We start from the raw sequence: 15,900 nt of genomic DNA on the forward strand, positions 1-15,900 counted from the left end.
AAAAAAAATAAAGTAGTTATATTAAAAGTCTGTGATATTCTTGGCTAAAAATAATCAATGAAATTGTATTATTTCAAAATGTTTAAAGGTTATTGCAGTCCGGGTATAACCCATTTAGGCACATCTCAATGTTGGGTTGACCTTTATTTCCTCTGTGGAATGAAACAAACCTAAGTGAGTGGAGTCCAGCCTGAGCCGCTGTGGCTGATAAAGCTGTCCGCCTCAGAGGTCAGCGGCCAGAGAAATGGACTATTTCAGGAGTAAGTGGATTAGTTGGTAAGTCGTGAGCGAGTCTGAAATAGCTGCTTTCTTCACTCTTTGGCTTGACGTGATGCATCATGCTAAGAGAGCAGCAGCAGTGGAGATGAGGATGTTCAGCCAGTCTTCATGCAACAGCCAGCTCTGCTCAGCGAAAAAGATTATTCATCTTAACAGAAGACTACTGATAAAGTGACGTTTCCTCTCCACTAACCCCGAGAGAACGTGTGATTGAGACCAGTAATCAGATCAGCTGAGCATCCAATGGAGCCAACTCAAAGTACATTGGATTTTCTCTAGCTGTTTTTGGGTGAGTAATCACAACTCATTTATTTTAATTAATCAAATAGAGGATGACTGAGGAATTTAACACCTTTTGGTTTCAAAAGAATAGTTTGTGTTTTCTGATATGATGTTACCTCACAGAATTCTCTGTTAAAACAACCTTATAAGTGTCGTATTTAACTAAAACAATGCTAAATGTATATCTTAGATAAAAAATGAAAAGTCAATAACATTTACTAAATCATGACTCTTTTATTCCACCTTATTTCAATGCAGATGACAGAAATGTCACAAAAATATAGTAAATATGGATAATTTTAAAAACTGCTTCAGTCACACTTTATTTGATAACACATTACAGTTCATAAGACTGTCACGAAACCTTTATAATCATTACATGACACATGGCAAGAATATGAATAAGGTTTCATGCATGCTTATGACATTTGTCATTGAGTGTCATTGGCTCAGTCATGTCATTTTAAATGCAAAGACGACATTGTTTGAGGTGTCTTTGTTATGACAACTTGATATAAAATCATAAACTGTCATAATTCTGTTATAAACATGACTGTCAGACTTAGCCCATTTGTGCCCAAATCTTTCTAAATGGTTTCATGCATGTAGCCTTGTTAATAGTGTCCTATATTTGAACATGTTTTGCATTTATTTTCTCCAGGTTTTTGATTTTTTTTTTCAAGAAAATTGTATTTGAATATGCAGCAACTATTGTTAAAAGTGGGCAAATATGTTGTAAGAAGTCTTCAATGTAAAATTTTAATAGAACATTTAACATTTTAACTTTAAACAACTACTTTCAAAAGATCAATTCATATTCATAAACACATTTATTATCATATAATTTAATGAATATAAAAAACACAAAGAACTAATCCATTTGTCTTAAAGTGAATAGACACACACTAATTTCCCCTAAAGAATACTGTGTCAAAAAGAAGAAAAACTTATATATATACACACTTGACACACTGCGAATTTTAGATGATAGATTTAACTACCTAAGAGTTAAAATTAACACTCCCTCAGAATTTAAATGGGAACCACTATAAAAGTGTTAAAATAACACTTTTGAAAGAGTTAACATTATTAATTAGCAAACTCTTATTGTGTAAAATATTAACACCACAAAAGATCATATGAACACCATCAGTGTTATGTGTTAACACTCTTAGGTCAAATTTTCAACAATAATAAAAATATATCTTGTTTAATATCGGCAGCACTTTGTTAACTGTTCGCTTGATGTTTAAGGAAAACAATTCAAAACAGTCACAAACCATATCTTCTCATATTTTAACCAAGGGGAGCAATTTTTAGACAGCTTTATTTTCTTTATTTTTAATGTAACATAGCTAGTACAGAACAAAATAAAGATGAAAAATTATACTTTTTTGTGAGATATTTAAAACTAATGTATATATAACGATTTGGATGTCAAATGTCTACATACAAACATTTTAAGTACTTTACTTACCAGTTGCTTCATCTCATTGGAATAATCCTACAGGGATATTGCTGCATAAATTCCCAGATGTAGTAGTCAACGTCAGCACTGTATTAGCATTAGATACATGTAACTCTGTATGACAAGTAGGCAAATCAGCTTCTAACACTGAGAGGGTTATTTTATTTTTATCTAACTCTAGTATTTTAACACTTTACTCTGAATTACCACAACACTCGAAATTTAACACTAATGAATTTGCTGTGTTGTTTTTGTGTAGTAAAAAAAAGCTGCAATTTGGACGGTACCCATGTTTGTGTGAACAGCAGGGCCTAAGGTTGTGACTGAATTTGATTGTAGTTATGTGTTTTTCTTCAGTGATTCTGCTTTTTAACAGCAGGAGTTCATTATTCTCTGTTGAATCAGCACATTAACTCTGCTTCAGTGTTATTTTAACTCTTTATAGGAGTGAGACCAGTGGGAGAAATTGATTTTACTCTGAGTTATGCAATTTATAGATGGGGTATTATAAAAACAAAAACCATTGAACAAGACCAATAACATTTATATATTAACTTATTAACACATTATTCCCTAATTCCCCATGATTTATGTACTTGCACAGAGAGGAGAATGCAGACATCGGCGAGCATGATTGTTTTTTTTGTTTTTTTACTGTAATCAGTTCATTATGAAATGTAAAAAAAAAAAAACATTATTAGTTAATATTAAGTTTAATAGTCAATTTTAATTATTATTAAATGAATTAGGAAATTACCCATGGCAACTATAATTACCTCTGGCCCATTAGCCTCAATCAAGTTTGGTTTTTGGCCCTTCATTAAATAAGTTTGGGCACCCCTGATCCAAACATACTTTCAATAGTTGTTTGTGATGATTTTGCATGATCTTGGACTGTGTTAATGCTTTACACTGTACATGTTTTCTGCATTTATAAAGCCTCATGTCTTGAGGTTGGTCTGTGTGATGCAAGTCTTTTGTGTGATTTGATTGGACAGGAATCACAGTAGAGGTAAAGATACAGTGCAACCGGAAAGTATATAGCGCTTCACTTTTTCCACATTTTTTGTTACTGCCTTATTCCAAAATGGATTAAATTCATTTATTTCCTCAAAACTCATAATGACAATGTGAAGAATTACTTTTTTAAATTGTTTCAAATTTATCAAAAATAAGAAGCTCTAAGTTGAGCTCAGGTACATTCTGTTTTCACTGATCATTCTTGAGATGTTTCAGCAGCTTCATTGGATTTCATCTGTGGTAAATTCAGCTGATTAGACATGATTTGAAAAGGCATACACCTGTCTATATAAGGTCCCAGGGTTGACAGTGCATGCCAAAGCACAAACCAAGCATGAAGACAAAGGAATTGTCTGTAGACCTCACAGAGAGGATTGTCTCGAGGCACAAGGCTGGGGAAGGGTACAGAAAAATTTCTGTTGCTCTGAAAGTTCCAGTGAGCACAGCGGCCTCCATCATCCGTAAGTGTAAAATGATTGGGACCACCAGGACTCTTCCTAGAGCTGGCCGGCCATCTAAGCTGAGTGATCGGGGGAGAAGGGCCTTAGTCAGGGAGGTGATCAATAACCCAATGGTCACTCTGTCTGAGCTCCAGCGTTCTTTTGTGGAGAGAGGAGACCCTTACAAAAGGACAACCATCTGTGCAGCAATCCACCAATCAGGCCTGTATGATAGAGTGGTCAGACAGAAGCCACTCCCCGCCTGGAATTTGCCAAAAGACATCTGAAGGACTCTCAGACCATAAGAAACACAATTCTCTGCTCTGATGAGACTAAAATTGAACTCTTTGGAGTGAGTGCCAGACGTTACGTTTAGAGAAAAGCAGGCAGCGCTCATCACCAATCTAATAGCATCCCTACAGTGAAGCATGGTGGTGGCAGCATCATGCTGTGGGGATGTTTTTCAGCAGCAGGAACTGGAAGACTAGTCAGGATAGAGGGAAAGATGAACGCAGCAATGTACAGAGACATCCTGAATGAAAACCTGCTTCAGAGTGCTCTTGACCTCAGACTGGGGCGACGGTTCATCTTCCAGCAGGACAATGACCCAAAGCACACAGCCAAATTATGAATGGAGTGGCCTCACAGCAACTCGGTGAATGTCCTTGAGTGGCCCAGCCAGAGCCCAGACCTTAATCCTATTGAACATCTCTGGAGAGATCTGAAAATGGCTGTACACCATCGCTTCCCTCCCAACCTGATAGATCTTGAGAGGTACTGCAAAGAGGAATGGGCAAAAATTCCCAGACAGGTGTGCCAAGCTTGTGTGATCATATTCAGAAAGACTTGAGGCTGTAATCGCTGCCAAAGGTGCATCAACACAGTATTGAGCAAAGGCTGTGAACACTGATGTACATGTGATTCTTCAGCTTTTTTATTTTTAATAAATTTGCAACAATTTCAAAAACTCTTTCTTACATTGTCATTATGGGGGATTGTGTGTAGAATGTTGAGGAAATAAACTAATTTAATACATTTTGGAATAAAGAAAAATGTGGAAAAGGTGAAGTGCTATTAATACTTTCCAAATGCACTGTATTGATACAGTACTAAAAAATGTACTCAAAACATTTTGAACTACTTATTAAAGTATCATTTTAGAGAAAACAAACTACTTGAGTATTTACAATAAATTAAATTAAAAATATATTTAATAGGGAAAGACTTCATTCAAAAACCCACTTATTTGTAACATATCCTCAAACTTTGTACTTGCTGCAATGCTAATTTTATTTTTTTTTCTGTGCCAAAACAGACACTGCCATGGCGGAGGGAGTATCATGGATTTTGGTGAGGAATGGCAAAAGGTTACATTATTTTAATAATCAAATAATTACACTGATGTTCACACTGTGTGTGTTCCTCTACAGTCTGATTTAAATTTTGACATTTTCTGATGTTCACTGACTACAAAGTATTTGGCATCGTCATGACATGAACAAATGGTTTTGCTAATCTAAGTAGATATTCGTTTCAGATCGAGTGTTAAAATTGTGAAAGAGGTTAAACTATTGTGTTTTTGCAGTGAGGGGTTCCAGTGTTCCCAGAGCGCACTACACAATGGTTGGAGAGGCGCTGCGTTATGTGATCCCCTGTCATATGCAGTGCTCGATGGGATGTGGAGGACAAGCCTGCAAATACGAGGACCCTTCGCACTGGAGTGAGGAGCAGCAGGCCATCAGAGGAATCTACTCTTCATGGTATACACTGCATGCTCTTGACCACTTCGAAACCAGAGTAAATAGTCGCCTTCACCAAATATGGTTTGGCAAAGTACTCAACGCACCCATTTACTGTTGTTCAGTTTTTAGTAGTTTGTTTTAATCCTGTCTTCTTAATTTTTTGTTTTTTTGGCCTGGTTTAACGTTGTGGGTACTTTTTAAATAGTGCATCCATACTGCTTTAATGACTAGATTAAAACCTAGGATTTGGCCATTAATGTACAGTTGAAAGCAAAACTATTAGCCCTAGAATTATTTGTCAAATATTTCCTGATGTTGATGATTTTCACTGCTTACACAATAGTATCTGGATACAACCTTGATGTTGCAAGCTGAGATTGCATATCTCTGAGATGCAATGTCATACACAATGCACTCAATGAAGCTAGTGACGTCACTGTAACGCTCCATACACACGGGGCTTCAGCATCAACGCTTGACTGAAGGCGTGTCTGAAGTTAGGGCTGAAGCGATCGTCATAGAAGCGTCAGCCAATGAAATTCAGTCAGCAATAGGCCACTGTCTAGTTGGTGTTTTTGCATACAGCGATCTGATAGGCTGTCAGCTCTTGAAAAGTTGAGCTAGTCCCAGCTTCTGCAGTGAGCAACGTCTCTGAAGTGGCGCCGACGGATCCACAATGCAGTTCGGCGACGCCTGACGTCACCCATTCAAAGTGAATGGGAATCGTTGACGCCCCGTGTGAATGGGGCGTAAGGGATGGGGTTAGGGGTGGAGTTAGGTTTGGCCATTAAAAGGCATTTCATGCAGCTTAGATTGCAAGTCCACCAGGTCTGCACCATTCAGACCCCTCTCGACTTAGGGTGCTTTCACACCTACACTTTTGTTTCGGAACCTGTCTCGTTTGCCCTGTTAGCCCGGTTCGTTTGGCATATGTGAACCCACCAATCGCTCTCGGATCTGCGCCAAATTAGTCGCTCCGAGATCGCTTGAATGAGGTGGTCTCTGCTCGATTGAAACAAACTCTGGAGCGGATCGATTGCAGTGAGAAAACAATACGATCCGAGCGCGGTTATATCATTGTGTTTTATTGATATGTAACAGGCATACGGCTATATGAAGAGAGAATTATGAGTAGGGCGGGAAGTTTCGTGAGTCTCCAGATACCCGCAAACAAGTGATCTTGCGCTCCCTGCCGGTCCTCAAATAGGCTACGTCAAGCACCCTTCTCAGCCCTCCCCGCCGCATCTCTCCTCGCTCTTTAGACACATCGCGCGGACCTTGACAAACACCACCCAACCACCTCCTCTCCTGACAGCTGAGCGGGACTCTGCAAAATAAACCCTGACACTCTGACCAATGTGAGGAGAGTTTACTCACACGTGACTTGTTTTAGCTCTTTTCGTCCGATTACAAACTTTGCAGTGTTGAAGCGAACCGCTCCATGAGCAAAGAGCAACAATGTAACATTTGTAATCTCTGTTTCGGAACAACTGAGTCGATTCACAGGTGTGAAAGCAGCCTTACATTAGCAGCAGGAGCAGTGATGTTACGCAGTGCCAGAGAAAAACAGCTTCAGGCACAGGGAGCGTGTGCTGTTCGCACATTACGCTGGTGGAACCATGGTACGACGTCAAAGTTCCCAGCCGTATAGAAAATAGCTACTTTTTATTTTCTATTAGTCTTAGTACACGATGTACCCACAGAAGTCAGTGTTTAAATAGAAATATTATCAAAGTCTTAAATCACTTTTGAGCAAGATGCTAAAGGACTGATTCGATTCAATGATCTATGCTAAGCTAAGCTAAAAGCGCTATGCCAGACACTAAAATTGGCTGAATGGCTACAAAAAATGGTAAAAATCAACTGTTAACAATAAGGGAGATGTAAAATTAGGCAATTTTCAAAATAAATAATAATTAGGTGAAGTATTCCTTTAATGTTTAAGCTAAAATAGATTTGTTAGCAATTCATAGCTTCTCTGTTTCTAGGATTACTGATGACATGCTTGCAATGGCCCGTCCTTCCACTGAAACGATTGAAAAATTCAACATTATAGACCAGTTTCTGAGGTAAAATTGTCCTACTTAAGTATTCCCTGGTTTTTGAGTATGTTTGGTACACTCTTTTTACTCTCTTTTACTGTGTTAAGATGTGGTTTGAAGACAATTATTAACCTCCAGTGCCCTGGTGAACATGCTAGCTGTGGAAACCCGCTGGATCCCGACAGTGGCTTTACTTACCGACCAGAGACCTTCATGGAGGCTGGCAGTGAGTGACACTTTCCTTTTAATCAGCCAAACTTTAAGATTTAAACAATAATTTTGTGTGTAATGTATTCATGTAAATAAGTTAAGGTTATAAAGAATTGTTTTGATGCCTTGATATCACAGTGGCTGTTCTTGTGTCTTCAGGTTATATAAAGGTACTCTTGTTGCTCTATTTTAGTATATTTCTACAACTTTAGATGGATTGACTACGGCGTGGCGTCTCTCACATCTATCCTGGATATGGTGAAAGTCATGTCTTTTGCCATCCAAGAAGGCAAAATGGCTGTTCACTGTCATGCAGGGCTGGGCAGAACAGGTATGGCTCTGTTTGTTGTGTTGACAATATGTTGTTAATTGAAGGACATTTTTTGGAGTAAGGTGGCATACTTTTCACTACAGATTTGGCTTTTGGTGACCTTAAGGCCCAATCCCAATTCTACCCCTTATGCCCCATTCACACAGGGTGTCAGCGTCAATGCTTCCCATTCACTTTGAATGGATGACGTCAGGCGTTGGCGAAATGCATTGTGGACCGTTGATGCCGCTTCAGAGGCATTGCTCGCTGCAGAAGTTGGGACTAGTTCAACTTTTCAAGCGCCGACGGAAGCGTCAGCCAATCAGATCGTTGAATGCAAATACACCAGCTAGACAGTGGCCTATGGCTGACTAATTTCATTGGCTGACTCTGCTATGATGATCGCTTCAGCCCCAACTTCAAACACACTCTCTGTCAAGCGTTGATGCTGAAGCCCCGTGTGAATGGGGCGAATAGCCCCACCCCTTACCCCAACCATTTGTTTTGCGCCTGTACGGGTAAGCCTGTACAGACATCTTTATGATCTGTTATCATCGAGATAACCAGATGACCAATAATTCTTAGCTAAAAATTGCAACTGCAGTGGGAAAGGAGAAAAGTTTTTGTTAAAAAGTTTGAAAAAACCTGAGGGATGAGTTTGTTAAAGCCAAAGGGGCCAATGCAAAAGAGTAGACCCAGGTACACGATTACAGAATATGTTTTTCCACCAGTCACAGGTTTTACACTGATGTATGTATTACAATTATGAATTTGAAACAATTTAAATATCAAAACTTTAATTAAGGAACAAATTATTTCTTTGATAACTGGAAAGGAATATTTGAACCTAACTGTTTTCAAATATACTGATGGCCTGTTTATCTAGGCTTTATTGGCAATAATGGTCAGGAATGCTGGACCATTATTGCCTTTTTAACATAGATATAGGACAGAAACTGGCCAGACAGTAATCTTTATTATTTAATAATTGTACTTTTTTGTTGCTTTTATTCTTGCCATAATAAGTTCATGTTCTGTTGTCATTATTACTTTAATGAAATATAATTGGTAGAACTGTCTGAAATATAAACAAAAGCAAGTGATGCATCAAAGTTCAATTAAAAAAAATCTTAAATGGTTATAAAAATCCTTATAATCATTATAATAAATTATAAAAGTAATAAAAATAATTAGTTAAAAAATCTTGAATGATATTATTGATATGATGTAGTTCCGGAAACTTTCTACTTCTTTGTTTATCCATCTGACTTTACGGTCAGTTTCTTTTGACCGCCCCCTGTCTTTTTAAAGAATATAACAACAGCAAACGCGGCGAGTATCGCAAGGTGCACACACTGTCAGCAGAGGTGCGCAATGTGGTGCCAGGCGAAAGTATAAATACAGCTTAAGGGGAAGGGCTAAATACTCCTTTAAACAGAGATTTTTCAGAACCACATTAAAAACCAAGAGGTAAGAAAGTTTCCCAGAGTACATTAGCCACAACGGCAGCATAGCTGCACCCGAAAGTAAAGAAATCCCAAAAATGTTTACTTTTTTGTCATTATTATGAATTTTTACGACAAACACGTTCTAATATATTCATAACCGCTATCTATAATCCCTAATAATAAATCCTGTACAGCAGTCCCACAACATTCTGACACTAGATGACACTCAAATACCCTGTCAGAAAAGTCTAGTGCAGGGGTGGCCAACCCTGTTCCTGGAGAGCCACCTTTCTGCAGATTTCAGTTGCAACCCGTATCAAACACACCTGCCTGTAATTATCACGTGGTGTTCAGGTCCTAATTAATTGGTTCAGGTGTGTTTGATATGGGTAGCAACTGAAATCTGCAGGAAAGTGGCTCTCCAGGAACAGGGTTGGCCACCCCTGGTCTAATGGCTGGAAATGAGCTTTTTACAGTGTCTGCTATAATGACAATGTTGTTGTCTTGTGTTTACATTGATGAATATGGCCACTGTGTAAATGCGCAATATAGTTACAATCTTATTGCCACATTAGATTGTCATGATAAAATAATATATAACTTTACTGACTTCCTGAAGATAAATACCAAAACAAGACACGACTGGAATAACTACAGGAGTTGCGATCGTCTGGTCTCATATGAAGCAAGTGATCTCGATGAAGCATGATGGCGTGTGCTGGTGCTGTCCCAATTCTTTATGGGTAAATTTTGAAGCCCTTCCCCTTCACACTCGGCTTCAAGGGCCAAGGTGAAGGGGTAGAGGTACAAAAATAGAATTGGGATTGGGCCTAAATTATCATTATAGTGTCCTCAACCAAGACCTTTCACCTCAGGTGACTTGAGAGGGATTGTCTCAATAATGCGGCCGTAAATCTCTGGATAACAGCATGTACTAAGGGAACATACCGTTACACAAAACCGTTTTGAAAGACCTCAGGGATTGTTGTGGTCCTGTTAAAAGCTTAAATTACTGACTGTTAAAAAACAAAAAGTTGTATTAAAAGATACAGATTAATTGAGCATGATTTATGATTAGACTACCTTATGCATTGAATATTGGAAATTATATACAATTTATTTATTTAGATTCAGATCAACTCCAATAGTAGACACTTGATCCTCTTTCATTGTTATAACATGCACTGTATACCCAGGCTCATTGGAAATGTGCCCAGGGATAACTATTTGAGAAATGAGTAATATCACTGCTGAAAAATCCAGCTTAAACCAGCCTAGGCTAGTTGGCTGGTTTTATCTGGTCAACCAGGCTGGTTTTAGAGGGGTTTTGGCTATTACCAGCTAAAACCAGCTTGGCCAGCCTGGTTTAAGCTGGACATAGCTGGTTTTGGCTGGGCTTCCAGCCTGGCCAGGCTGGTCGAGCTGGTTTTAGCTGGTCATCTCCCAACCTGACCAGCTAAGACCAGGCTGGAAATGGCCAAAACCCCTCTAGAACCAGCCTGGTTGACCAGCTAAAACCAGCCAACCAGCCTAGGCTGGTTTAAGCTGTTTTATTCAGTAGGAATGTACTCTGGACTACATTTTCTTGCTGTTTGTGTGTTCATAAATCCACTTTTTTAATCGTAGGTGTGCTTCTGGCCTGTTACTTGCTCTTCACCACACAGATGACAGCAGATCAAGCCATTCTGTTAATTCGAAACAAGCGACCAAACTCCATCCAGACTCGAGGACAGCTCCAGTGCGTCAGACAGTTTGCTCAGTTCCTAGTCCCGCTAAGAAACCTGTTTGCCAACGCTGAGCCCAGAGCTCCAGCTGTTACTCTTTCCCAGTTCCTGATCCGTCAGAAACACATCCTGCACGGCCTGGAGGCTCGACAGTTGAGATACATGCCAAAGCTGGTCCCGCTTATCTCCAGGCTCCTCCTGGACATCGCGGAGAACCGTCAGGTTATTGAGGAGGACATCGTCGAGGTTCCTGACATCACGCCGGTGGTGGAGAAAACATTTAATGAAAATTCAATACATAGCTTTAACAGAGAGATGCTGGCAAACGGGATGGCTATGATCAAGCCACGTCTTCCAGGTCTACCCAAAACCAACAGAGACAACTCGCAGCCGCTTTACTACGTCCGTAAGAGCCTTAGCTACAGCGATTCCGACCTGCGGAGGTTAGCAGAATCTCTGAACCTCCCAGATAACCCTCTGTGTGTGTTGGCCAGCATGCAGTTGTCCTCTATGAGCAATCAGCTGGGGGCCTTTAGCTGTGTGTCCCAGAACAGTCCGGCTCCTCCGCTAGGAGCCTGTAAAGGCAATCCCATCTACAGCTCCAGCAGCAATTTATGGGAGCTGAAGACTCTGATGGACCAGACAGAGGGATCTCCGCTGCTCAAAAACAGGAGGCAGTCTTTCCTGCAGCGGAGCAGGTCTTTGGGCGTTTCAGATGAGCAGAACACCAACAGCATTGCCAGAATATTGTCCTTCTGGAAGAAGGACAGGAAAAAGAGTACCGACCAAGAAGAGACTGTAATTACTGAGAAAGAGCATTCAGAGGTGCCCTTCATCACTGTCCAGTCAGAGCTGTCTCTGGAGTCCCGCCGCCTGCTTGTGGCTCAGTCTCTTGCAGTGGACCTAGAGAAGGATGGAGAGAAGCAACAAACTCAAAAAGTGGCTGCTTGGCAGGTATGAGCACATTTAATGGTTAAATTATAAAGTCTGCACAGGTACATTACGATAGTGGGTGTTGCTAGAAGGCATATAGTTGAGGTTGGAAGTTAATGAAAATTATTTATATTGTTTATTAAATTACCCAATACATTATCCCCTGTGGCATGGTGGCTCAGTGTTGTCTCACAGCAAGAAGGTCATTGGTTTGAGTCTCAGCTGGGCCAGGAGGCATTTCTGTGTGAAGTTTGCATGTTCTCCATCTTCATGGGTTTCATTCCGGTTTCCCCAAAGACATGCGGTATACAGTTGAAACAAGAAGTTTACATACACTGTATAAAAAGGCACATAACTACTTAAAAAAAGTCTGACGTTAATGTGACTTTTTTTTCCTCTTTTAGGTAAGTTAGGATTATCATATTTGTTTCTGTAATGCTTAATGTATAAGCATTTGTGTGCTAGGTTGTGGCTGGAAGGGCATCCACTGCGTAAAACATATGCCCAGGGCTGGCACGTCCATAGAGGCGACCTAGGCGACCACCTAGGGCGGCAGAATACGAGAGGACAACATCTGCGACACCTCCCTCAACACCCGCGTCCTCAGTTATGTCCGCGACACCTCACTCAGCCCCCGCAGCCTCAGTTATATCTGCGCCTAGGGCGGCAGAATAGAGAGGACGACGTCCGCAACACCTCCCTCAACACCCGCGCCCTCAGTTATGTCCGCGACACCTCCCTCAACACCCGCGTCCTCAGTTATGTCCGCGACACCTCACTCAGCCCCCGCAGCCACAGTTATATCTGCGCCTAGGGCGGCAGAATAGAGAGGACGGCGTCCCTCAACACCCGCGCCCTCAGTTATGTCCGCGACCCAGCACCCCACCCCCGCTCTACAATTTGAGGGCGACATGATCGTCCTTTGCCTAGAGCGGCAGTTCAGCTTGCACCGGCCCTGCATATGCCAGACTAGTTGGCGGTTCATTCCACTGATTCCATGGATAATTTTAGGAAATATGACATAGGAATTACAATGGCATAATCTTCACTTTTTACGCAGGCGGATCTTAATCGGCAGGGTGCGTGGGAGCGACTGTGTTTGGAAAAAGACCCCTTTATTCTGACTGGAATCCTGTGGTCGTGGCTGGAGCAGCTCAGAGAACCAATCATCTCAGCTGATGATGTCCACACGCTTACAGAGTCCCATCAGGACCCCCAAACCATCCTCAGCAGCCTGGACAGGGTAGGATTTAACCCTTGTGTGGTCTTAGAGTCAGAAATGACCCGAAATGACACTAACAGAAATGACCCCCCGTCACTAAATCTCTAAAATAAAGCAGCAAGATTTCATATCCATTTTCAAATCTATTTTGCATGAAGAAACAACCTCACAAACTCAGTGAATGTCTAGGTTTTCTTACATCAGTGCGGTACATTTCATTAATGTCAAAGTAAAGGTTTATATTTTCTAATGCTAAAAGGGACCTTAAAAACTCCTATAAAGAAATATACAAAGTACACGATCCTTAAGTCAACATTACCTCTGATCATTTTAACCCCTTTTTATTCAGGCTTCGAGGGAAACGGTGATATGCATTCTGGACTGTTTCGCTCATTTGTTCACAGTTCCTGAGGAGATTGAGAGCGCATTTCTGGAGCGAGCTACAAAGGCTTTCACAAAGGTACTGTATGCTATTCTATCATATGCTCAAAGGAACTGTTTGTAAGAATTTCCCTGTATTAACACCTTTTTATGGCTTACAAAAAAAAAAGTTTGATTTGTAAAAAAAAAAAAAAATCTTTAGCATGGGTTTGTTTCAAGAGTGATGTTTTCATCCAAAGATGTGAACTAGACTTGTGTCTAAGAGTCAAAGAGAACATAATCGTCACTTCCTGCTAAACTGGCGCCAAATATCAAATATAAAAATGGAATTTGCTGCAGTAGGAAAAGCCACTGTGGACTTTTTTTTTTTCTATAATAGTAGTAGTAGTAAAACTTTATTGTCCTTGACAGGAAATTTGTTATGGGCATCGCCATATTGCTGCAGACATTCACTAAGGCTGCTTTCACACCTGTGAATCGATTCAGTTGTTCCGAAACAGGGATTACAAATTGTTACATTGTTGCTCTTTGCTCTTGGAGCGGTTCACTTTCACACTGCAAAGTTTCTTATCAGACCAAAAGAGCTAAAACAAGTCACGTGTGAGTAAACTCTCCTCACATTGGTCAGAGTGTCAGGGTTTATTTTGCAGAGTCCTGCTCAGCTGTCAGGAGAGGAGGTGGTTGGGTGGTGTTTGACAAGGTGCGCGCGACGTGTCTGAAGAGTGAGGAGAGATGCGGTGGGGAGGGCTGAGAAGGGTGCGTGACGTAGACTATTTGAGGACCGGGAGGGAGACGCGAGATTTCTGGGAGATTATCACTCGTTTGTGGGCATCTGGAGACTCCTGAAACTTCCCGCCCTACTCATAATTCTCTCTTCATATAGCCGTAAGCCTATTACATATCCATAAAACACTGTGATATAACCGCGCTCGGATTGTATTGCTTTCTCACTACAATCGATCCGCTTACGAGTTCGTTTCAATCAAGCCAAGACCACCTCATTCAAGCGATCTAGGAGCGACTGATTAGGCACGGATCCAAGCCAAATGGCGTGGTGGTTTCACATATGCCAAACGAACCGCGCTAACTGGGCAAACGAGACAAAGTGTAGGTGTGAAAGCACCCTTAAACAAGCAATAAAAAGCAATACAAAATGCAACAGTTACAAAATTAATAATGCTAATTAAGATAGACGCTTTCTAAATAAACCCACTGAAGCAGGTACAAACAGGATTTCTTATAGCGGTTTAACCTACACTTTAGGACTCTAAATCTTCTACAAGCAGTTGGTAATGTAGAAACAAAAAATGAGTTGGATCGTTTACAATCCTTTCCACCTGATTGAGGACACAGTACTCATATAAAACTTGAAGATTAAAATATTCATCGTGGCCGACAATTTTCCATGCTGATTTACACTGAACAGATAGCTTGCCAAACCACACTGTGATACCATATCTATCAATGCTTTCCAGAACTGCTTTATAAAACAACATCATGAGCTTCTTGTTTACTCTAAAAAGACGCAACCTCCGTAAAAAATACAATCTCTGGTGTAAACGAGAACAAACCCACTTAATGTGTGTTTTCCATGTGAAAGAATTGTTGATGTAAATGCCCAAGTACTTACAGGTTTCTCACTGAGTAATAGGATGGTCATGTACAACCACTTGACGATGGTCACCTATACATTTCGGGTGAAATAGCATCTCTTCTGTTTTCTTAGTATTTATTTTTAGCTTATTTCTATCACACCACTCAACGAACTAATTTCTGACTGGAAGATAACACCAATATCATCATTCTCATGAAGTAAACTCAGTATGGTGGTGTCATCTGAATATTTAGGAGTAAAATTCTGTGAATGCTTACTTGATCATTCATTTGTAAAAAGTGTAAAAAGAATAGGTGAGCTGACACAGCCTTGTGGAACCCCAGTGCTACTGTTCTTTTCATCTGAACGGATATTTTTAACCTTTACAACCTGAGTTCTGTTTGTTAAAAATGAGAAATACCATTTACATATGCATGGGTTTATATTTAGCTGTTCCATCGTTTCAATTAACAAATGTGGTAATATATGACTTGTGCCTCAGAAGCCAAAATGTGATGACTGCACAGGGGCTTTCGGAGGTGTGAGACGCTCTTTGGGAGCGCAGACAGTTCTGGAGGTAGTTATAATAATAATACTGAACCACTGTGGTAACAGCCTTGGCTGAGGGATTTTAGAAAAGACCAAAACCACATTTCAGATGATTTACAATGTGCTCGCTCCACTGGTGTGTACATTAATGCAAATTTTTTAATCATCACATGATCTGTTAAAACAAAATTACGTCTTTATTGATGCACATACTGAAATTTATTCAGTAAACATGTTTCTGTAGTATAGTGGAAAT

The 15,900-nt window shown here is 40.3% G+C and overlaps 2 protein-coding genes across 15 annotated transcripts in view; both read left to right on the forward strand.

Annotated features, from left to right (window-relative positions):
- Positions 1–15,900, forward strand: part of zgc:113278 — an 852,580-nt gene that overhangs the window by 147,462 nt on the left and 689,218 nt on the right. The gene's annotated exons all lie outside the window — the stretch shown is intronic.
- ptpdc1b (protein tyrosine phosphatase domain containing 1b) overlaps positions 1–15,900 on the forward strand; it is a 17,309-nt gene continuing 1,409 nt past the window's right edge. The window contains exons 1-9 of one of the 13 annotated variants that reach the window (XM_694462.10): positions 1–568; positions 4,805–4,839; positions 5,075–5,249; positions 7,220–7,300; positions 7,381–7,499; positions 7,677–7,814; positions 10,868–11,919; positions 12,959–13,141; positions 13,470–13,580. In XM_694462.10, coding sequence (XP_699554.4) covers positions 4,830–4,839; positions 5,075–5,249; positions 7,220–7,300; positions 7,381–7,499; positions 7,677–7,814; positions 10,868–11,919; positions 12,959–13,141; positions 13,470–13,580 — 1,869 coding nt within the window. In that variant the 5' untranslated portion in view covers positions 1–568; positions 4,805–4,829. Of the gene's footprint in view, positions 569–4,804; positions 4,857–5,074; positions 5,250–6,460; positions 6,590–6,617; positions 6,854–7,219; positions 7,301–7,380; positions 7,500–7,642; positions 7,815–10,867; positions 11,920–12,958; positions 13,142–13,469; positions 13,581–15,900 lie in introns of those variants that run through there. The other 12 variants (XM_073939728.1, XM_073939730.1, XM_073939729.1 and 9 more) reach the window with 12 other exon arrangements.

Source organism: Danio rerio, chromosome 23 (genome assembly GCF_049306965.1).
Source record: "Danio rerio strain Tuebingen ecotype United States chromosome 23, GRCz12tu, whole genome shotgun sequence".
Classification (NCBI taxonomy): Eukaryota; Metazoa; Chordata; class Actinopteri; order Cypriniformes; family Danionidae; genus Danio; species Danio rerio.